General features: G+C 38.9%; 2 protein-coding genes across 2 annotated transcripts; one reads left to right on the top strand and one right to left on the bottom strand.

The window, feature by feature from the left end:
- Nucleotides 1-9232: 9232 nt before the first annotated feature.
- Nucleotides 9233-10304, bottom strand: CEP19 (centrosomal protein 19; the record flags this gene model as incomplete). The annotated part of the gene is made up of 2 exons (XM_084231198.1): nt 9233-9594; nt 10175-10304. The coding sequence occupies 2 exons, from the start codon at nt 10302-10304 to the stop codon at nt 9233-9235; spliced, it is 492 nt and encodes a 163-aa protein (XP_084087324.1).
- Nucleotides 10305-12321: 2017 nt separating this feature from the next.
- Nucleotides 12322-23405, top strand: PIGX (phosphatidylinositol glycan anchor biosynthesis class X; the record flags this gene model as incomplete). The annotated part of the gene is made up of 6 exons (XM_084232692.1): nt 12322-12922; nt 14647-14710; nt 15725-15866; nt 18728-18941; nt 20863-20963; nt 23262-23405. 6 exons carry the CDS (start codon nt 12322-12324, stop codon nt 23403-23405), a joined length of 1266 nt encoding a protein of 421 aa, XP_084088818.1.
- Between the last annotated feature and the right edge of the window lie 349 nt (nt 23406-23754).

Consider the following 23754-nt stretch of genomic DNA (forward strand, 5'->3'; position numbering starts at 1 on the left):
TATTTATGAGGAAGCTGAGGGGAAGAGTGAAGATAAGGAAGATATCCTGTCCTCTGAGGGATCTTTCTCAGTCATCACCTCAGTGACAGTGGAGCATGCAGATAATGCAACACACACGGGGCCCCTCAATGATACCCCATCGTCCAGGGTAGGCTTGAACTCCTTGTGGCTCAGAGCAAAGGGAGAGAGAGGAGAAAACTGAGTGACATCTCATCAGCTCTTTGAAGGTCATAGAAATGGAATAAAACAAAAACAAATTAAAAACTGAAAACATCTAGAAAAAATAAAGTTGATTAAAAAAATAAAGCTTCTTGGGTATTTAATGTTATAAAATGTGGGTTGGTCATGCAAAGGCTTTAGTGACATGATCTTGGAATTTGCCTATGTGGACTTTGTCCTTTTTCCTTACCATCCATTGTAGATTCTGCAGGAGAAAATGATGAAGTAGTGAAAGATTAAGCCCATATCATCCTACTTAATTCACTGCCCAGCATATATACTCATATAGCTTCCTTATTTACTTATTTCTCTTCATTGAAATGTGAACTCCATGAAAGCCTGGTCTTATTTGCCTTATTCACCTCTAAACTTCTATTATCTAGAATAGTTCATATCAAAGTTCTTAAAACAAATGAATGTCATATCACACAGAAAACTTAGCATTAAAAAAATTATTTGCAAACAATGTAAAGGCTGAACAAAGTTCACCTAGCACTAGCCCTGGCCGTAAGTGTAAACATAGTGCTTAAGTGCTTAAGTTTTAAGAAACTGTTACATCCTTTCAGTGCCACGCCAGATACGTTTTGATAAATGAAAACAAAAATAAATATTGATCTCTGATGATAGTGTTTTTTTCTTTTTATTTTTAGCAGTTTTTAGTAATTTTAGGTGGAACTATGGCTGTGGGTAATAGCTTTAGGATGCATAATGCACTTGTTATATTTCTCAAGTTAATCCTCCTAGTTTCTACCCTGAACCTCAGTCTTTCAACCAGATTGCTTATTTCTGGAGGAGCATGTGTATGAAATTAAAAAAAAAAATCAAACCCTCTTCTATTTTACTTCTATGTAATTGTTCTTTCCCTCTTTCTAAGTATCTACTCATTAATTCTATCCTTTTATATTTTCTCTTTCAAAGTATTAATGCAGTTGCACAAAACCATCTTATATCTACCCAAAGGACTTCAAGGTTTGGTTGATTTTCTTTTCCCCTTTGTCCTTCATCCATGTGCCCAAGACCTTTGAACACTGGAGCTTTTGCTCCACTGCACACTTTAATTTCATAACACTCTATAACTTTCTTGATTTCCTGGACTTCTTTATCAGTCTTGGCTTAGAAAGTTCAGATGCCTGGATCTCATCACTCCCAGGAATTGCTAAACTTTTGAGATCTCTTACCTCAGCATTTCTCTTCTCTGACCCAATTGCTTTATCTGTTTTCGCCCAAGCTGGCCTGTCACAGCTTGCCAGAGCTTCCCTCTGATATCACCCTTTCTGGTATTTTACACTGCGTAGCCCCTCCCATATGATTCAGCTTCCTTCTGGCTCCAGGCAGGCATTTGGCTCCAGGCAGGCATTCCGTCCAGTCCTAGATTCCAAGGTTCACTGCTTTGTTCTGCTATTGCCAGGTCCCTGAGCTTCCTCAGTCCCTATACTTTGCTCTGTCCACTGCATCAATTTCTTCCCAGAGGTCTCTGGGCCTACCCTTGAGAGAGAGATGGTCCATACTGGGACCACGAAGAGGCCAATGAAGGAGGTTGGTTCCTTTGTTAACAGGATTTTTTTTTTTTCCTTTTTGGTAGCAAAAGCAAAAAACAAAAACAAAAACAAAAAAAAACCAACCCAATTATCCACCTCAATAGACTTTTAAAATGGAAAATTTTATTACTTTATGACACTTCAGTACGGCAGACTCAAGGTGTGCTATGCCAGCACTCTGTCTCCTTCTTTCTGTGATTCTCTTTGTTCTGCTCTCATTAACTATCAGCAACATCCTCAGGCTGGCCATAAAATAACTGTGCTTTTTCCAGATATGACATTCATATATGACCATGTCAGGGAGCTTTTCTTTTCTCCAACAAATAGAAGATCCCTTTTTCACAAGGCCTTATAGATCCCTGTTCACATCTCATTGGCTGGAGTTGGGTAACATGCCTATCTCTCAATCAATCATAGACACAGAATGGGATGACTGAGGTTTATTTAGACCAATCAGGATTTGTCTTTGGACCTGAGACTTCTGTGGGATGGGTTATACCCATGCAATATTGAGTCTCTGCAGGCAGTAAAGAAAGGGTAAAGGATGTTGGGAGGTAAACAACAGCATCTGTATAGTGTAAAATGGAGGTCCACTGAAGTAAGGACTTAGAGGCATAAAAACTAAAGTCTTGGGCCTCCCTGATGGCACAAGGAGTTGAGCACCGCACTATGAAGCAATCCTGCAACCTCTGCAGTACAAGTTCCATCCCCGGCAGGCCAGGGAGCAACCCACATGGTGCAGCAGCCCTCTCCTGACTCGCCCGCTGCTCCCCTCAGCAGTGTATTTCAGTCAATCTGCCTGTTCTGTTCCCCACTCGGTCTCTGGTGAATCCTCTCAACCCCTGCACCTCTGGCCTGTACCCCAGCCCTTGTATGCATAAATACATAAATCTTTGAAAAAAAAAAACTAACCACAGGAAGTTCTTTTGTTAGTTTGTTTTTAGGGGAGCTGAGGAAGGGGGAGCTCCTTCTCACTTCTAACTAATGCTAGATTGGATTTCCGTTTGACACCCACAGTCTCCCTCCTCCACCTGTTTGAACACAGCCAACCTCGCCCTCCCTTCTGAGCAAAGGTCCTTCTGCTCTAACTCTACTCTCATTTTCTAACTCTACTCTCCACCCTAGCTTGTCCTTAGTCTCACTATAATCAGATGGCTCTCACCAGGTCCACTAAGGAGAAAACTGAAACCATAAACCTCGCCCACGCCTGGCATCATAACCAGGCTATATCACTCTTCTCTCTGGTTCTTCCCTTTCCTTTAAGACCACTCCTTTATTGGGGACCATCTCAGAGCAAATATTCAAAAGCGAGTGTTTGTAGACTGAATGCATTTATTCTGTCTCTTCTCAAACCTTTTCCAATCACCACCTCTCTGTGAACTCAAAGGGGTTTGAGCCTTTGATCCTTCTTGTTCATTCTTAAAAAAAAAAATGATATGCAGACATCAATTCTATTCCCTTTCCTATTCTTAAAATCATCTTTGAAATATAATTTATGTACCTCAATATACATAAATGAAAATGTAATAAAATTTAACTGTTTTTAAGGGCACAAATCTATGATTTTTAGCAAATTTATGGAATTGTGCAAACATACAATTCAGTTCAGGAGTATTTCCCTCACCCCTGAAACACACTCTCGTGTTTATTGGAAATCAATTTCTATTCCTCAGTCACAGTGCCAGACAACCACTAATCTAATTTCTGTCTCCCCAGAGTTGCCCTTTCTGACTATTTCGTATAAATGGGTTATATGATATGTAATATTTTCTATCAGCTTCTTTCATTTAGCATGTCTTTTTGCTGAATAGTACGCTATTGTACTAACACTATACATTTTATTTCTTCACTTACCAGCTGATGGATAATTGAGTGTTACCATTTTTAGGCTAGTATGAATAATAATGTGATGAATATTCAAATACAAATCTGTGGGTGGATGTATGTTTTAATTTCTTTACACAGAGTCCTAAGGGTGGAATTGCTGGGGGGTATAGTCAGTTTATATGTAACTTTTTAAGAAACTGCCAACTTGTTTCAAGTGACTATACCATTTTACATTTCCACCGGCATTGTAGGAGGGTTCCAGTTTCTCCATATTCTCACTAACACTTATTATCTGTTTTTTTTTTTTTACAGACATCCGAGTAGGTAGAAAGTAGTATCTCATTATAGTTTTAATTTGCATTTCTTTAATAGCTAATGATGTTGAACAACTTTTCATGTGCTTTTTTAATCATTTGCAGAGCTTCCTTGGTGAAATGTCTATGAAAATCTTTTGCTTTTTTCAAGAATGGGTTCTTTCTTTTTTTTAAACTGAGTTGTAAGTGTTCGTATATGTACTGAAAAAGAGTTTATTTTTTCAGATATGCAATCTGAAGACCATTTCTTTGAGTCAGGAATTTTTTTTTATGTTTTCTGTATTATCATTAGACTATAAAATTTTAAAATCAAATATTTTCTTTTATAGATCATGCTTTTGGTGTCCATTTAAGACCTCTTTGCCTAATCCAAGTGTTGTGGGATGATTGTTTGTTTATGTCCTCTCAAAATTCATATGTCAAAACCTTACTTCTAATGAATCAGGAGGTGGGCCTCTGTGAGCTAATTAGGATTAGATGAAATCATAAGGTAGAGCCCCCATGAATGGGATTCGTACCCTTAAAAGAGTTGCAAGGGAACTTGCTTTCTCTGTTCTCTTCCTCACCATGTGAGAATATTACAAAAAGTCAGTGGTCTGCAACCTGGAAGATGTTTTTCACAACACGCTGGCAACCTGACTCACACTTCCAGTGTCCAGAACTGTCAGGAAAAAAAAAAAAAAAAAAACAACTATTGCTTATAAGCCAGTCAGTTTATTTTGTTATAGCAACCTGAGCTGACCAAGACCATAAAGATTTTCTTCTTTATTTTCTTTCAAAAGTTACATAGTTTTAGCTTTTTGATTTAGGTGTATTATCTTCTGTTTCTTTTTCCATATCCTGGAATTTTTATCCTAGTCACTCCCTTCAAGCTTTATTCTTACTCAATTTCATAGACTGGGTATGCATCTCTAGAACTCAACTAGAGCCAAATATGTTCTAAAGGGGGGGTTGAGGGGTGGGGATTAGATGTATCTAACTAAATGAGCTAAAAAGAGAGAATGAGCCAGGAGAGAATGAAGCTGAAATGAGAAAGGCAGAGAGAACAGAAAATTGATGAAGGAAGGTCAGTGAGGAAGAGCCCAGAGTACCCTGTGGAAGCGAGTCTCTTTGCAGAGTAGGAACTGAGAGTATAAAGCGAGAGGAGAATTTCCTATTTCAACTTCCACACTCTGATAGAGAAAAATGTCAAAGAACTCAAGAGAGGAATTAGCTCTGGACAAGATACATGGAGGAAAAAAAAACCTCCCAACTGCTCAGATGACAAGATTTCTCCCTTTTGCTCTATAATCAGTAATTCCATCTCATATATACTAGTTTTGTTGATTTGGCTAAATTATGCTAATATCTGAAGGCAAAAAATATGGCATGTTGTCTTCCTATAGCTTTTAACTTAGTGAACAGATGAAATGTTCTCAACAAGCATCAGAGAAACATTAATTGGGAAGTCTGCTGCAGAAGCATCAACATAATCAAAAGATAACTATTTTCAACCATATAGGAACCTAGTGTATGACAAAGGATGCATCTCAAATAAATGAGGAAAATATAGATAATTCAATAGATAATTGTTCTGGGAAAAGTGGATGGGCATCTAGAAAAAAGATGTGTTGGATTCATGTCTCACATCTTACACCAAAATTAATTCCTACATAGAATAACATCAGAGGATTAAAAAAAATCTTGGAGTGAATTAAGTCTTGCTATATATGACACAAAATATTGAAGCATAGAGAAAAATACTGACCTAACTTGAGAAAAATCTGCCTGGAAAAAGCTTTATAAACAAAACCACAAACAACCAAATAATAAGGTGGAAATATCTGCAACTACTGTCATAGATAAGGACTTAGCAATGAACTTTAAAAAAAAAAAAAAAGAAAAAAAAATAGTAACCGAATAGAAAAATAAACAAAGCACTTAAGTTATTTTATAAAAAATGGCCCTTAATTCTATGAAGATACTTAGTCCCACTCATAATAAAAGGAATGTAAATTGAAACTATAAGAACCATTTAAAAATTATAAAATTGAGGCCCCGGGTTCTCCCGCTCACAGGTGCCTGCACATCCGGGCTTCGGAGCCCGCCCCGCCCAGCTCCCCGTCTCAGGGGAGCGCGTCTCCAGTCCCGTCCCTGTCACCGCCCCCCACCTCAGGGCCACTCTTCAGCCGAGCTGTACCTTCAATAAAGTTTCCCTAAGGCCACAAAAATAAAATAAAATAAAATAGAAAGTCAAAAGAAAAAAATTTTAAATTGTAGTATTGGCAAAGAATAAAAAGTTTGATTACACTTTAATGATAGTATGTGGGGAAAAGGGGTGTGCTTATGTCTTTGCTGATAAAGGTTTAAGTTGGCATAATCTTCATAGTAAGTACTATGCATTGGTAAAACACATTGCAACCTTAGCTCCTACCAGTTTTTCTCTTGTTCAGTCTGAAATAACCACATTGACCTCCTTGTGCTCTTCCTCAAATATATTAAGCACACTCCAACACCAGGGATCTATGTACTTACCTTTACCTACTACCACGGAAATACATATCAACTTTTTCCTTACCTTCTTCGGCTTTGGCTTAAATGTCGCCTCTTCAGTGAGGTCTTTTATGATCACTCTACAGATAATACTGTCTCCCATCCCCTCCATCTTCTGTTCATTGCCTCTTTTTATTTATTTATTTTTTGTTTGTTTGTTTGTTTTTGTTCATACATGCACTGGGTACAGTCAGAAGCGCGGGAGGATGAGAGGATTCACCAGAGACAGAGCAGGGAGCAGAGCAGGGAGCAGAGCAGGCAGAAGGACCCAAGTACACTGCTGAGGGGAGCAGCGGGCGGCAGGAGAGGTCTGCGCGCCATGTGGGACCCTCCTCCGTTGGCCGGGGAGCAGCCAGGGATCGAACTGGTGCTGCAGTGGCTGCAGGCAGCATCTCAACCCAGCGCTCAACCGCTGCGCCACCGGGGAGGTCCCATTGCCTCTTTTTAAAGCCAAGCACTTGTATGACATTAGTCTATGTATTTGTTTATTGTCTCTCCCCTCCAACTAAACCATAAGCCTTGTAAAACAAGGACTATATTGTGTGTAGTGCTGCCTCCCCAGTCTACAAGCTTCGCATGTAGTATGTACTCATAAAGTATATATATTGAATGAATGAACAAGCCTCTTTCTAGGACAACTTAGCAATATCTATTAAAATTTAGAGCGCAGGCCTCCCTGGTGGCCTAGGAGTTAAGTCTCAGTGCTATCTCTATGACTGCCTGAGTTAGATCTCTGGCTGGGAAGCTGACCCACACATGGTGCAGTAGACCTTTCCTGTCTCACCCACTGCTCCCCTCAGTTAAAATAGGTGATATCACAAATGAGGAGTCCTTTCCAAGAGCAAAAATTTGGGCTAAAGAACTTCAGAGGCAGGGGCCTAAACCTGATGGCACTAGGGGTTAAGTTTCAGTACTACGAAACTATGGGCAGCCACTTCATCATGAGTTTGACCCACAGGCCAGGAAGCTAAGTAACCCACATGGCACAGCAGGCCCCTCCTGTCTTGCCTGCTGCTCCCCTCAGCAGTGTATTTCAGTCAATCTGCCTGTTCTGCTCCCTACTCTGTCTCTGGTGAATCCTCTCAACCCCTGCACATCTGGCCTACACCCCAGCTCTTCTATGCAAAAATAAAAAAAATTAATTAAAAAAATAATTTAGAATATACATACCCAGCAATTCCCCTCTAGGTATTATTCATAGTCATGCATTCATGCAAAATAGAGGATGTACAAGTTTATTTGCAATAGCAGTTTGTAATAGTGAAAGGGGAAAACCACCTAAGGTCAACTTTTAAAATACATCATCTATATCTACATAATAGAACACTTATGTAGAGATGAAGGGATCTCAAATTCTAAAAATTCCTTTGCTACCTTGGCAAATATACATGTGAAACATGAGCATCTTAGTATATGTGCTGCCGAAGCGAGCACGAAACATGAGCATCTTAAATCCCTGGTAATATCACTATAATAATAACCCCTTTAATAGAACTTTTAATTATAAAGAGTAAAGATAGGCAGAAAGTAATTATTTTTGCAGTTTCATTTATTTTTTTTTAAAGATTTATTTATTTGTTTGTTTGTTTGTTTGTTTATTTATACAAGCACTGGGTACAGTCAGAAGCGCAGGAGGGTGAGAGAATTCACCAGAGCCAGAGCGGGGAGCAGAGCAGGCAGAAGGACCGAAGTATACTGCTGAGGGGAGCAGCGGGCGGCAGGAGAGGTCTGCGCGTCATGTGGGACCCTCCTCTGGTGGCCGGGGAGCAGCCGGGGATCGAACCTGAGCCGCAAAGGCCGCGGGCAGCTTCGCAACCCAGCGCTCAACCGCTGCGCCACCGGGGAGGCCCTGCAGTTTCATTTAATCAGTATTTATTTCCTTTTAGAAAACACAGGATTTCTACCAAGTAAATAATATTCTAACAAGACAAAAGAGGCATTTGTACACACACAACTTTTTTCAACAATGACCTTCTCTTTGTAGATCTAAACTCATGAATAGGCCTAAACTGGCAGTAACTATTGTTCATATATTATGGATAGATTTCCGATTTTACAAATCAATTTCTTATATATAGGAAGAGGGTCAGGATTTCAGAATATCTTTAGTATATATTTCCTGATACCAGAAAGACAAATTCCCTTGCTGTCCATCGAATGGCACTCATTTGCAGCTCCAGAACATTCTGCAAGAGTATTCTGCTACTCCAGAATTAAATACATATTAAACAGAGTTAAATACATATAAAGACATAATGCAAATAGGATAATCCCTGGTTACAATCTTGTCAAACTACAATTTGCTTACTGTTCCTTAAATAAAAACTTCTACTTCCTATCTCTTCATTAATTCTCCCCATACCTCCCTTTACCCTTCTTTTTCCTATATTGGGTTTCTATCCAATACAGGCAAAGTCCCACCTCTTTACTAAAGGATTGCTTTCCCTGACTTTTCTACCCTACAGCAATCTAGAGACTGACTCTATTTAGTCTTCATCAGTCACTTGGTCCTCATGTTTTGATGGCCTAATACTGTTAATTAACTTTTCACAAGTTTTTTACTTATCTTTCAGTTAGATTATAACTCTTTAAAGGCAGATCACTATATTCTGTATTTCCTCTATTCCTCATGCACCTACATAGCAGATGCTCTAAATGTGTCATTCAGAAAAGTACCAGTCAATCCAACCATGACCCAATACCTACATATTAGTGTTCTTCATAGATTTTGCTAGAAACAATCTACATTCTTTATATAAACACGGATTTTCTGTAGCCTAATAAATTCTTTTAGGTTTAATATTAGAATTCATCAGCTGACTCTGTGTCCCAGCCACAGGACTGCAGCTGTTCATCCTGTGGAAACTCAACTTCTATGTCATAAACAAAATTTGGGTCATCTTTCTTCTTCTGATTTTTCTCAAAAAGTTCATCCATGATGCTCTTCCGTTTGGCAAGTTCCTTGTCATCTAGTTTGTTCAGGTCTTCCTCAGGATCAATGGTTGTTTCCCGTTTAATCTGTTCCATTGTTTCTGCCAAACTCTGCCCCCACAAGTAACCACGCAAAAAACCAAATAACTTCTCTAGCTGCCGTAGAGATACTTGTTCCAGGTAACTCTTGTGCCTGGGGTTATTCTTTAATTGTTCTGCAGCTCTGTTGCAATCTAGAAAAGAGAAACAAAACTATATATCACATACAACAAACTACTGATACACTACAAGCTACTCAAAGTATTATCTGCTTTTACAGCCAAGTAGATAAATGGCATTTTTGGAATGGTTTATTTTACAGAGCTATTCCTTTATATCAAGCTCTGAGTGTGGCCTAAAAAATCATTTTGAGGAGTCATTAACACTTTCAACTGGAGAAACTCTCTGAAAACAAACAGAGGTATTTATACCTCTTTGATATTATTACTAGTTCTAAAAAATTATCGAGACTACAAGTAAAAATCACACTTGGAGGGAGAGAAGGGAATTAATATTGTTAAATAATACTATTTCATTTAACCCACCCTATCATTCTGAAAGGATGGGATTAGTAATTTCCTCTAAAATTAGCCAATTGAAGCTCACTGAGAGTAAATAATTCAGCCAGAGTCATATGGCCTATAGAGCTATGATTTGAACCGAGGTCTGCTTAACTCTGAAGACCATGCCACTCCAATAAATGAGACTCAAATTATTTTTATTAAGTAGTTTACAGAATATCTAAGATATGAGGCAAGATAAAACATAAAGTACCTGAATACTTTGAAAAATTGCGGACTGGCATGATGCGCTGGCGACTTTTCCCCTTGGTTTCATGCTCATAGATTAAGATAATAGCTGGAGGCTGGAATCTAATTCCACATTTTTTAGCAGTGCACATCATTCTCACATACACTTCAGGGTAAATCAGAGGAAATCTGATGAAAATGTGTTAGTCATATAATGACTTCCTGCTAAAGGGGGAAAAGAATTAAGTGTTGAATAAATCATACTCCTCACTATTCTTCTTTCCCAGCAGATCTGGCTCCAGTCCAGTTCTAGAGATGCAGGCTTAGCCTGTCAAGTTCAACATTTCAAGAGTAACCATGAAAGTTCAGTTTGGCCCTGGGTTATTCTTAACCTGTTGGATCCCTGGTTACTTGAAGGATTTGTTCAAACATGAGCCTGCAAATGCTGTTCAGTTTGGATCTCTTAGTGTACTGTATTCAAAGATTGTATATGAAACCCTGAGTTGGTCCAAGATGTTCTAGAGTGGTTTTAATTTATTAAACAAGTTTATGTATAAGTACTCTGTGTCAAGGTCCAAGAGTCTTTTAACCTTAAACATTATGTTTTGACAGACCTGACCAGTCTCCTTTATACTTTTCCAATCATTTCACTTGAGGTTTTTAATAATTATTTATTTAATCTTTACCTTCCCTTCTGTATGTTCCATGAGGGCAGGGAACACATCCATTATTTACCACAATATCCCAACGCAATACCTGAAACATACCAGGCATTCCATACACACACACTAGTATAATTCAAAGTATTAATACTGTGTTGTCAGAAAAGTCATGATGCATTTTTGTTTGAAAAACAGAAAAAATACGTCATGACTTTTCCAACAACCCACTATTAAGCTATAACCTCTGTACATCCTCTAGGTGCATATAATCTAGAAACCTGATTTTAAAAAAAAGCAGACTGGCTGCAGAATCAGCCTCTACATATAAATGACAATAATGCTTACATGGCCTTGATTTCAACTTATTTGTCTTACTGTATGACATATATATTTTTTCAGTTATAAGAAGCACACTATTTTGCAGGTTAATATTTTCCATTCCCTCTTCCTTGGTTTGACCACAATGCCCAAACACAATGACAGGGACTGCTTTAGATGTGACTACGAACCTGGAGGTAAAGTAACATAGGGGGATAATTTTATAAACTCAGTTTTCTTAGAGTCTCACTATAGTGACATAGTTATTTAATACATGTTCATTGAAGAAAGAAAACTGAGGGGTATAATTAAGGAGGGGGGTGAAGGATATATAAAGCAATCATCCTTGATTCCTTCGAGTCTTCATTCTAGGTATATAGTATGATGAATGCAATTGACACTCAATAATGTAGCTTTCTTTTTCTACTACAGACTCTTTTTAAAATAAAATTTTTATAGCTTATTAAGGTGTGTGTGTTTTATATGCTATGTAAGCATGGGGGAAAGGACATTAGGCATATGCTAAGTTGTTATTACTAGCTATGTGATGGGCAGTGGGTTATGTGGGGAAAGGAAGATAATAGACAATACAATCTGCAATAAGAAACCCCCCCAAAATACAAAATATAAAATAACTATGAGGCTTATAACAAAAACCTGTTATCTTCTCTACAGGTAACCAGTTTCCATTATTTTAAGTGTTTCTTCTAAAACCCCTCATTTCTTTCCAAATTTCCTAATAGCGAGTATATACTAGTATTTTCAGTTTTAGAGAGCATCTTCTGACATCTTTCCTCTTTGAGGTATCTGTCCTGGGTCCCTCTGTTCTGCTGTAGCCAGCACTGAACGCTCTCTAGGCTTACTTATAAATTCAAGTCATGAAGCTAGACAGCACATTTAACTCTTTTTATTAGACACTGATACTTTTCTCCCTAGATAGCAGTGAATGTCATCATCTTGTCACTCATCCTCCACAATACCAAAAAGTGTTCGTATTTTGTCTACAGCAGACAATCCTTCCCTTACTCACACCCCCACTTGTGCAAGGCTGACTTTCTTACCCTTAGAAAAGCACTGAAAGTGCATCTTCTGCAGGCCAACGTCTAAAACTGCTGTGAGGGGGTTGTTTCCATCCAACTGCGATGCACGCAGGAGCACGACATTCGACTCAGAGGCCGGGCGGAGCCTGGCGATGCAGGAAAAGGCGACGGCTACGGCCCGGCAGACGTCACTGCTGGGTGACCTCCCCGGCAGGAGGTCGGAATCCGCAAATACCTGCAAGCGTGGAGGCGGAGGCCCAGAGCAAACAGCCTGCTCGACTCCCTGGACAGCGCGCGGGTCAGATCCTAGCTGGCGGGGGTGGGCGGAGCCTAAGGAGACGTTCCCACAGCAACAGCCCAGGCGCAAGTCACGGCGCTTGCGCGGCTCCGCGCCCCGCCCCGCCCCGAGTGCAGGGGGCGGGGCAGCGAGGGGCGTGACCGGGGGCGTGACCGAGGGGGCGGGCCGGGCCGCGGAACCTGCGCGGCGGGGGCCTGGCGAGCGGGGGAGCTGCGGACGCCCGGCGTGCGCGCACCGCGACTTCCGCCCTGCTGCGGTCCCCCGGAGCCGGGAGAGGCGTGCGCAGGCTTCGCGTCCGCGTGTCGTCCCCGCGCGTCCTCTCGGGCGCCCGCTCCCCGGCGTCCTGGCAGCTCGCGCCGTGACCGCCCAGGCTGGGGCCTGGCTGCTTCTCTGGGCGACGGGTGGGCTGGCCTGCACCCCCGCCTCGGCCTTTACCTCCGCCCGCCCCGACGCTGGTAAAGGAAGCGATGGGGCTGCGGGAGTACGCGCGCGGTTTGAGGACCACGAGGGTGGGGAGCAGTTCTGGGCCTCGGCGAGCGACCCTAGAACTGTAGGGTGAACCGGAGGAGGCCGACAACAAAGGCCGCGTGCACCTTCCATCTCTCTTCTCTCCCCGCTCCGCACCGCCTCCCCAAGCTCATTGCTATGCGGCTGCACCTGGGTGCCTGGAGAGACAAGTTTTGGCGTTTCAAGGCGGGACTGGCGGCACTGTTGCTAAAATAGCACAGTCGTGAAATACCTTGGGATGCTTTGGGATGCGCACGAAGTCTCTGACCACCAAGGGACCAGCAAGGCCTCAGTGCTCTGTGAGGTTTGAGAATCCGAGTTCAGAATAGAGACTGGGGGAGGGGGTGAGGGGCGCGGGTGGAGGGGTGGCTGTGGAAAGGAAAGGGCTGAATTTGTTTTCAGAACATTTTTGAACATTTTTTGGGCTGGGGTTTTAGGACTGACCGGGCAAGCGAATAGATTTATTTCTTTGAACCCAAGTCGGGGCTAGAGTGCTCTCTGGGTGCTGTGATCCACTTGTATAATAGCTTTTGGTAGGGGAAGGAAAGTCAGTACAGATCAAGTGAGTTCTCTGCCTGCCAAATGAGAATATTAGGCTAGTGTCTGTGCACTTATTTCGTGTTTAAGTGTTAAATTTCCAAATGTATTGAAAGAAAGGATAATGGAGCCAAAAATAATTTTTAACAATTGGATTTGGTGATCTCGTAAGAGTCTTCCAGCTGTGGAAGTGTTCGTTTTTCAGAACCAGTTTATGCCACAATCACCTTATAAAGTTACATTTAAGAGAAAAAATCTTGAAGGTGACTTAGGAGCAGCGAATTCATTTTGAAAATGGTACTTTTGCCCTAAAATCATGACCAATCTAGTATTTATGATAATGTTTGTAAATCACTTGTGCTCTTTATTTTAGTGTTCTTTCTGTATACTTCTAGCCTTTATAATGGGATAAAGTTCTGTAGCAAGGTGCCTGACATAGTTGGTGATTATTAGTAACTGAAATTTTAATTTTGTGATGCTGCCATTGAACAATAGTTTTAATTTCTGAATTCTGCATGGAGTCAATATGAGATTTCTGATTATTCTGACTTCTAAAGGAAACCGTTTGAACCTTTAAAAATCCTCCAGTTTTTTGAATCCCACCCAACATCTTCAAAAGCCATCTCTTTTGCAGAATATATCAATATAAATGCCAGTGTATTTCTAAAACATAATTTTAATGAAATGGGATTAGAACTGAGATCTCCTGGATCTTAAGCCATTCTGTTCTTTTTGGTGTCCTGGGATCACATGAATAAAGTGTTAGTAATGTTAGTAATAGAAACAATAGAGAACTTACTATGTGGTAGTCCCTGTTTTAAGAACTTCATCTATTAAGTTTGCATGGCAGCTAGTAGAGAAGTAACCTGTCTTGTCCACAGCCACACAGCTATTGAATATATTAAGTCACACTAGGCCATCTAATTCCAAAATCAGTGTTCTTAACCACTATGCTATGTTTGAAGTATATGTATGTGTAGTTCAAATTGCTTAAGTTTCTAGAGTTTTGTTTTTAGGTTTGTTAGATTTCTTCAGGGCAAGTAAAGCCTATTCATACAATTATTTTCTAATTATTTAAATATTCTTTCATTGAGTGCTTATTTTATAAAAAGAAAAAATATCTTGATTCTTGTAGGCATAAGGTCCACTTGTTCTGAAATTACATTGAGGCAAGATGTTTTGAAAGATGGTTTCCACAGGTAAGTTTCCCATACTTCCATCAAAATACTGTTTCATATAATTTAGAACAAAAAATCAATAATTGAAAAATGTGTGAACTGAAAAATCAGTTGCTTTATCAGTGACGTATTTCTCATGTGGCTCACAGTGTGAAATAGTGGTTAAGATAACTGGTGAAGAGAAGAAAACAATTATTTACCATGCTTACATATTTACATATTACCAGAATCTGTGTATACAATATTAAATTTACAAAGGTTGTGAGATAGATGATACTTTAGTTGTTTTTCAGGTGCAGGAACTAGGGTTCAGAGAATTTGAATAATTTGGTACAGGTTAGGATGGCATAAGAGGTTAAGACAGCACTATGAAGCTACCAGTATCCACTGCAGTACAAGTTAAATTCTGGCCAGGGAGGTGACCCACATGGTGCAGCAGACCTCTCCTGCCTCGCCGGCTGCTACCCTCAGCAGGGTATTTCAGTCAGTCTGCCTGTTCTGATCCCCACTCTGTCTCTGGTGAATCCGCTCACCTACCGCATCTCTTACCTGCACTCCAGTTCTTGTATGCATAAATAAATAATTTTTTTTTTTTTTTTAAAAAAGTCCCTTCAGCTAGAAAGCTCAGGCAATTATAATGAAATTATAATTAATTTCAAATTAATTTTGTGTCTGGTATAAGGTGAAGCCAGAGTTCACTTTTTTCTATATAGCTATCTAGTAGTTTCAGTAGCATTTACTGAAAAGACTTCTTTTTCCCATCATATACTATTGGCACCTTTACTAAAAATATGTATCTGTTTTTGGATTCTGTTCCTTTCCATTGATCTTTCATTATTTTCACACTAATACTATTGCTTATGGCATGTGAATTTATGAAAGATCTAATGGTTGATCCTGACTTCTTATATTTAACTGGACATTATAACCTTTTGAAAAACTAAGTTGAAATAGTTTTTCCATAATTTGAATATAATGTTGTGCTATCTCATCTGATGAGCAAAGAGATTTACTTTAAATATACTTGTCTTACAGAGATCTTGTAATAAAAGTGAAATTTGGAGAAAGTATTGAGGACTTACAGACTTGCCGACTCTTAATTAAACAGCTCATCCCAACAGGACTTTTTGTGGATCCATATGAGTTGGCTTCCTTGCAAGAGAGAAACATAACAGAGGTACCCTATTAGAGGATTTTTTTTTTTAAAGAAATTCTTTTAGGGAGTATTCTTTAAGAAGTGAGTGATACTGGGCCTCCCCGGTGGCGCAGCGGTTGAGCGCTGGGTTGCGAAGCTGCCCACAGCCTCAGCGGTACCGGTTCAATCCCCGGCTGCTCCCCGGCCACCGAAGGAGGGTCCCACATGGCGCGCAGACCTCTCCTGCCGCCCGCTGCTCCCCTCAGCAGTGTACTTCGGTCCTTCTGCCTGTTCTGCTCCCCGCTCTGGCTCTGGTGAATTCTCTCACCCTCCCGCGCTTCTGACTGTACCCAGTGCTTGTATGTATAAATAAATAAATAAAATCTTTAAAAAAAAAAATAAAAAAAAAAAAAAAAAAAAAAAAAAAAAAGAAGTGAGTGATACTTGTCATACTTTTCAGTAATAAGCTAACTGAATTGAACACGTTAAATGCTTTTAGGAAGAATGTGTCATAGTTTAGCAACTAAGAAAATTATATATGTCTTGAGAAGGTTAATGATTAATAATTAATGCGTCAGCAGCAACTTTGTTAAATTTGAGGGACAGCTATCCCAATATCCATGTAATTTGGATATGGGAGTGAAGGAAACTAATATTTATTGGATATCTATATGCCAGAGAGCTTCTTTTTTATTTTAAAGGAAGCAAGATAAAATTAAATTTTGAAGAACTGGCCCATACTCTTTATGTAGATCAATCCTTTTAACAACTCTGGTGATATTATCTACATTTTGTCTGTAAGGAAACAGGTACAAAGAAGCTGAGTAAATTTTTCAGGATTGCATAAACTGTGGAGTCAAGAAATGAAGGGTTGGCTAATTGCAAAGTTGGTGCTCTTTCCAGACATGGAAAGGGTTAAGGGTTTATCTGACTTTGGTTAAAGTTTCCCTAACTTTGATCATTGTCTCCTGGGAACTCTTAATTTAGTACGTTTATATTGGGCACGGATTGCTTCATAGGTTGCGTCTTAACCCCTATGTTGGACCCAAAAGCCTGTTTTTAATGATTCAGATGAGTCCTATTAAGAAATTTGGGCAAGTGTTATCTTAGTTCACAAGATTATAATTTATATATGGATGAAAAAAGGCAAAATAAATAACCTGTAATTAATTATGATGGTAGTTTATTTGTAACTGGTTTAGGCCAATTCTTTCACCTATTTGAATTATTTTAATTACTTTTTAAAGATTTATTTTATTTATACAAGAACTGGGGTACAGGCCAGATGTGTAGGGGTGAGAGGATTCCTCAGAGACAGGGCCGGGAGCAGAACAGGCAGAAGGACTGAAAACACTGCTGAGGGGAGCAGTGGGGAGACAAGTGTTTTGGTAAACATTTAGCCAGACAAATCATAAAAAGAGATTAGAATTAATATCCCAATATTAGAAAAGTATTACACACTTCATTTTCACAAGGTTTTACATTTTTAGATTGTTGTTCAAAGGTATCTTTACTGTCTTAATTGGTGGATTTTTTTTTTTTTTAAGATTTTATTTATTTATTTATACAAGCACCAGGTACAGTCAGAAGCGCGGGAGGGCGAGAGAATTCACCAGAGCCAGAGCAGGGAACAGAATAGGCGTGGCAGGAGAGGTCTGCGCGCCATGTGGGACCCTTGCTGGCAGCCGGGGATTGAACCGGTGCTGCAGAGGCTGCGGGCAGCTTCGCAACCGCTGCGCCACTGGGGAGGCCCTGGTGAATTTTTTTTTTTTGAAGGAGCACTAGTTCATGAAAAAAAGACTTGGTAAATGTTATACATGCAGTACAATTTTATAATAGCTTAATTAATTTTACTTTGCTATGGTTATTTGTAACATGTAGTTGAGTGTTATGAAAAAATGTGGACCCTTAAAAAAAAAAGGGGGGCCCTTGTCTGTTACAGTCCAAGTTTAAGATTAATTTTTGATGCATAATTTAAATTTCTTAATAACATGCTATTATTCTATCTGTGGTGAAGATGAAATAATGAATTATGATTTTTGCAGATCAGCCACCTTACTTGCTGAAATGGGAAGAAGTTAATGCTGTTTTTTTCTCTGAGATATGTCAGGGATTTGCACAGAGAATCTGCATTGCTTGTAGAAAGCATGTTCATACACAAATATTTATATGTGTGTATGTATGTGTTTATATATGTATATATAGATACTTTGTGTGCATCTATGTATTTATACATTAATGTGTATGTCATATATCAATGTGTACAATATACACACACATGTAATTTGGAACTAATTTGTACATTTTTACTTTTGGTGTAGAATACTGCTTTTTAAATGATTTTTAGCATATTTAAAAAAATTTTAACATTTTAAAATTTTTTGCCATTTTTTTCTGTTAACTTTTTGTACCCAACAGAGTGTGCACCTTCGCTCTGACTTCCTGACTGTCTTACTGTCTTACTCACTATGATCTTACTGTCTTACTCACTATGATCTTTCTTACTCCTGAAGGGCAGGGAATTACCAGAGTAAAACTGGCCATTTTAACCCAATCCAGAAATAACTGTTTTTATCATTGTTTTCATTCTTTCTGAATAATGCTACAGAATTTCTCTCAGTACCTGTTTTGTCACTTAATCAAAGACAGATAAGGAAATTACATAGAAATAATTTTTATTGTGGGGAAATTTAGCATCTTGAGTATAATTTCATCAATTTTCTTTTAGTAAATATATTTTCAGTAAATCAGCTCACATCTTGTGTTTTCAACTTAAAATTGAACATGGAAGGGGAATGGATATTATGTATAACAGGTAAATTTTGCATTTCTCTCCATCTGTATAACAATCTTCTGGTTTTATTTTTGTTTTTGAATCTGGATTAATATTTGTTTTCTGACAGGCAGTAATGGTGTCAGAAGACTTTAATATAGAAGCTCCCAACTATTTATCCAAGGAATCTGAAGTTCTCATTTATGCTAGACAAGATTCACAGTGTATTGATTGTTTCCAAGCTTTTTTGCCTGTGCATTACCGCTATCATCGCCCACATAGTAAAGATGGAGAAACTTTTATTGTAGTCAAGAAACCTGATTTATTGATGTATTGTGACCAAGGTGAGTATTGCAAGTCTTTTCTGAGGATTGAAAATAAAAATAATGATATTATGGCAAGTCTGAAGGCAAGGACAGGGATGAGAAAAGAGATCTTTTTCTTTCTTTTTAACTTTTGATTGCAAAATAAAGTACAAATTGAGAAAAACTTCACAAATACATAGTGAGTGAGTTATAAGGCAAATACTACCATCCAAATTGAGAAATAGAACTTTGTCAGTTACCTAAGCCTCAGTTGATCAGTGTATCCTGTCCCAATCATAACCACCTTCTTTCCTGTAGGACTAACACACTGTCCTGACTTTTAATCACTTCCTTAAGTTTTCTTTATACTTATATCACCTACGTAGGCATTCTTAGACACTACAGCTTAAAATGGTATTGCCCATTAAAAAATTTTATTTCCATGAAGTCTCTTAATTTACAAGAATCTCATCTATTTATCTTTTTTAAAAAAAATTTATCTGTTAAGGAATTTGGCTCATTTGACCTGTTTCTCATAGTTGGGGTTTTGATGACTGTGCTCATGGTGCAGTTCATCTGACCTTTTTATTTCCTGGAAATTGGTAGCTGCCCCAGAGGTGTTATGAGATTCAAGGGTCTTTTTTCTTTTTTTGACAAGCGTGTAGATGGTCCTGTGCTCTTTTATGAGTAGTCATATAATTTCTGGTGGTTTTTTTTGCTACCATTGATCCTCATCCCTTTGCTTCTGTCTCTTTCTTCATGCTGATATTGTAGGACTTACACTACATATATTTTGGTGTTTACGCCAACTTAATATATATTACATATATGTAAAGGCTCTGCAGCTTTCCCCCTTCAGATGACACTTTATCACCTAGTTTGTTGTTAAGTGTTGTCCATGAGGTTTTGGTGTTGAGTGTAATTGCTATTTCTGTGCTTGTGTGTTGATTTGAGTAAATTAAAATAACTGATTTCACCATTTTCAGACTACTTAGTAACAAGCCCTTTTTAAATTTAACCCCTTTCTGATTTTGGTTATACTTTTTTCCAAATTTGGACTGATGAGAATGTTTACAGAAGTCAGTACCACTGTTATGAAAGACTGGCATATAGGGAGGTTTAAGTCATATACTTGTTGCTATCATACATTTCATGTTGAGAAAATAAAGTGTTCAGCTACATTAGTTTTGTTCATCTAACCTAATTTTCTGTTTCTGGTGCCTTTTACTTACTCTAAATAATTTCTGAAAAAGTGTCTCTTCCAACAGAAAATTTTGCAGTTTTTTGTTTCAAGTGCTCTTGATATGGGTGTGTTTGTTCTGTGGAGATGTAACGAGTTGTATAATTAGGATCTGTCCACTTTCTGAGTATATGTTATACTTCAAAAAAATTTAAATTTTTTTTTTAAAGATTTATTTATTTATTTATACAAGCATTGGGTACAGTCAGAAGCGGGGGAGGGTGAGAGAATTCACCAGAGCCAGAGCGGGGAGCAGAGCAGGCAGAAGGACCGAAGTACACTGCTGAGGGGAGCAGCGGGCGGCAGGAGAGGTCTGCGCGCCATGTGGGACCCTCCTCCGGTGGCCGGGGAGCAGCCGGGGATTGAACCGATGCTGCAGAGGCTGCGGGCAGCTTCGCAACCCAGCCAGCGCTCAACCGCTGCGCCACCTGGGAGGCCCTATTTTTTTTTTTTTTTTAAATTTAAATTTTAAAAAGAGTAGTCTCAAAATGTAATGGGATTTGTTTTGAATTCATGCTCAACTTCAGCAGTCTTTATTATAACTTTATAGGCCTTCACTAAGCAGGCTGCTAAAGTAAAACATCATGTGACAGATAGGTCCAAATCATATACATTGTATATGAAAATATTTGAATATTAAAATCCCAACAGGAATGACCCCATTTAGCCTCTGCTCTACTCTACAGGTTTTCTGATTGGTGTTCTACCTTTTTTCCTCAGAGTTTCCAATTTTGAAATGCTGGTCTCAGTCAGAGGTGGCAGCTCCTTGTGCTTTGAAGAGTAAGGATATCTGCCAGTGGAACAATATGAAATATAAATCAGTAAGTTAATATTTTATCTTGCTTTTAGATCATGCAGCCAATTTTAAAAATCTGGTATTTTGCTACATCAGGGGTAGCATTTTATGTTCTACTATAGAAAGCTGTGTTTGGTTTTGGTGTTGTTTCTTCACTGTGGATGGCAACAATGGTTGGTTCCTCATTTGTATAGTGTCAGAGAATCATTTTTGGAGCTAGAGATTTGGGGTTAGTCCCAGAGCTTAAGTATAGTTGATGTACTTTATGAAGTATGGAATGGCAAAGAAAAACAGTAGCATATGAATTAAAATTTATTTTAAAATTTTTAATTTTTGGTAAAGTGGATTAGTTGACTTAAATACATTACACAGAACAAATGACAAAAGAAAAACAAAACTCAACATAGTTACTATTTAAACTGTGATTTATAGGTGGTTACATTGTTATTATGTAATCTAAATCCAGGTTGTTTCAGGCCATTTTTATTGTTTTACTTCCAACTTGTTTTTAGTGATTAAATTAGGTAGAGTATCAATATTTCTGTAATACTGACTTTGTCTAAGGATGCTACAGTTTTCTTCTTAACTTCTTCAGTTAGCATAATCTACTTTCTTTTCTTCAGAGTGGTAAGTCTTTGTACAGTACATCTTTCCTCTTATTTTCCTACCCTCTGTTCTTTTATGAGTTGCCTCTTAACTGATGCTTGTATTATCTGTCTTTCTCTTTGTTCCTAATTCTCTCTAAGATCTGCTTTCTTGGTTAAATGGCACAATCTGTGTCATTATTTTACAATTTACTTTTTTTTCTTTTAAAGATTTATTTATTCATTTACCCAAGAACTGGGGTACAGGCTAAATGCACGGGAGGGTGAGAGGATTCACCAGAGACAGACCCTCGCCAGCCGGCCTGGATCGAAGCAGCGCTGCAGAGGCTGCAGACAGCTTCACAGCGAGGCACTCAACTGCTTGTGCCACCAGGGGAGGCCCACAATTTACTTTTTAAAGGGAGTCAAATGAGGGGCCTCCTTGCGGTGCAAAGGGTTAAGTCTCAGCGCAATGAAGCTGTCCACAGCCACTTCAGCACCAGTTCGATCCCCAGGCAGGGAGCTGACCCACATGGCACAGCAGACCTCACCTATCTTGCCCCTTCCCCTGTTCCCCTCAGCAGTGTATTTCAGTCAATCCGCCTGTTCTGCTCCCCACTTCTGAATAAATAAATGAAAATCTAAAAATAAAAAAATAAAAGGAGTCAAATGAATTTATAGCAAAAGTAACTAACTCTAAAATAAACTTAAATTTTAAACCAGTAGGCGGGCCTCCCGGTGGCGCAGCAGTTGAGCACTGGGTTGCGAAGCTGCCCGCAGCCTCTGCAGCGCCGGTTCGATGCCCGGCTGCTTCCGGCCACCGGAGGAGGGTCCCACATGGCGCGCAGAATACTTCGGTCCTTCTGCCTGCTCTGCTCCCAGCTCTGGCTCTGGTGAATTCTCTCACCCTCCCGCGCTTCTGACTGTACCCAGTGCTTATATAAATAAATAAAAATAAATCTTTTAAAAAATAAATAAATAAACCAGTAGGCAACATATTTTTCACTCAGATAAGTATAAAGCATATTTTTTCATAGATTGTGGATATATTTTTTTATTATTTTTTTAATATTTATGCATACAAGCACTGGGGTGTAGGCCAGAGGTGTGGGGGGGTGCGAGAGGATTCACCAGAGACACAGTGGGGAGCAGAACAGGTGGATTGACTGAAATACGCTACTGAGGGGAGCAGTAGGGGAGACAGGCGAGGTCTGCTGCACCATGTGGGTTAGCTCCCTGGCCAGGGATCCAACTGGTGCTGCAGTGGCTGCAGATAGGGCTGAAACTTAACCCCTTGCACCATCAGGGAGGCCCAGAGTAACAAACTTTTAAAAGCTACTTGGGGAGAGAAACAGCAAAACAGGAATGATACCTTTAGTTTAGTTGTTGCTTTAATGTTTTTCCTCTAGGGCTTCAACTGCATTCTAGTAATGTAGAAGAAGAGGTAAATATTTATATAGATTACAGAGGTGACATTGGGATATAATCACTTTTTTTTTTTAAGAACATACTCTGAAAAGTAGAAAAAAATCAGCACCATTAGAATTTAAGATTTGTGGGAATTGAATATGAATCTATTAATAAAATGTTGAATCCAAAAGAATTATTCAATCAGTAATACTATATGTGTTATTGCACTGGCTAAAACATATTTAAGAGAAAAGAATTAAAAATGAAAGAAATGGTGGTCTAACTTTGGGATATTCTTTTTAAATGTCTCTATTCTGCTTTCTTCATAGGTATATAAGAATGTGATTCTACATGTTCCAGTGGGACTAACTATACATACCTCTTTAGTATGTTCTGTAACTCTGCTTGTTACCATCCTGTGTTCCACTTTGATCCTTGTAGCTGTTTTCAAATATGGTCATTTTTCCCTATAAGTTTTATGCTATTAAATGCATTCCATAAACCTATGTAAGATCTAGTCATTTGTGACTAAAGGTGTTTTTCTAGAACTGTGGCATTGTTTGTCATTTGCATTCATTTATGTCTAAAATTATGTTTACCAGAGGAAATTTTGGATCCTTCTCAACTAATTCCAAAGTTCAATTCTTTGTTGGGTAGACTTTTGAAAATCCTCAAGCATCAAGGGCCAGTAGAGGGGGAAAAAAAAGAGAGAGAGTCAGTAGAGGAAATGTAATTCTGTTAACTTAATAATTTACTTTGCAAAAGCAACTTTTTTCATTTGGGTTAGAAAAATAAGTTCTTTATGTAGTAGAGACAAATTAT

The sequence above is a fragment of the Talpa europaea genome (assembly GCF_964194135.1).
Source record: "Talpa europaea genome assembly, chromosome: 4".
In the NCBI taxonomy this organism is placed as follows: domain Eukaryota; kingdom Metazoa; phylum Chordata; class Mammalia; order Eulipotyphla; family Talpidae; genus Talpa; species Talpa europaea.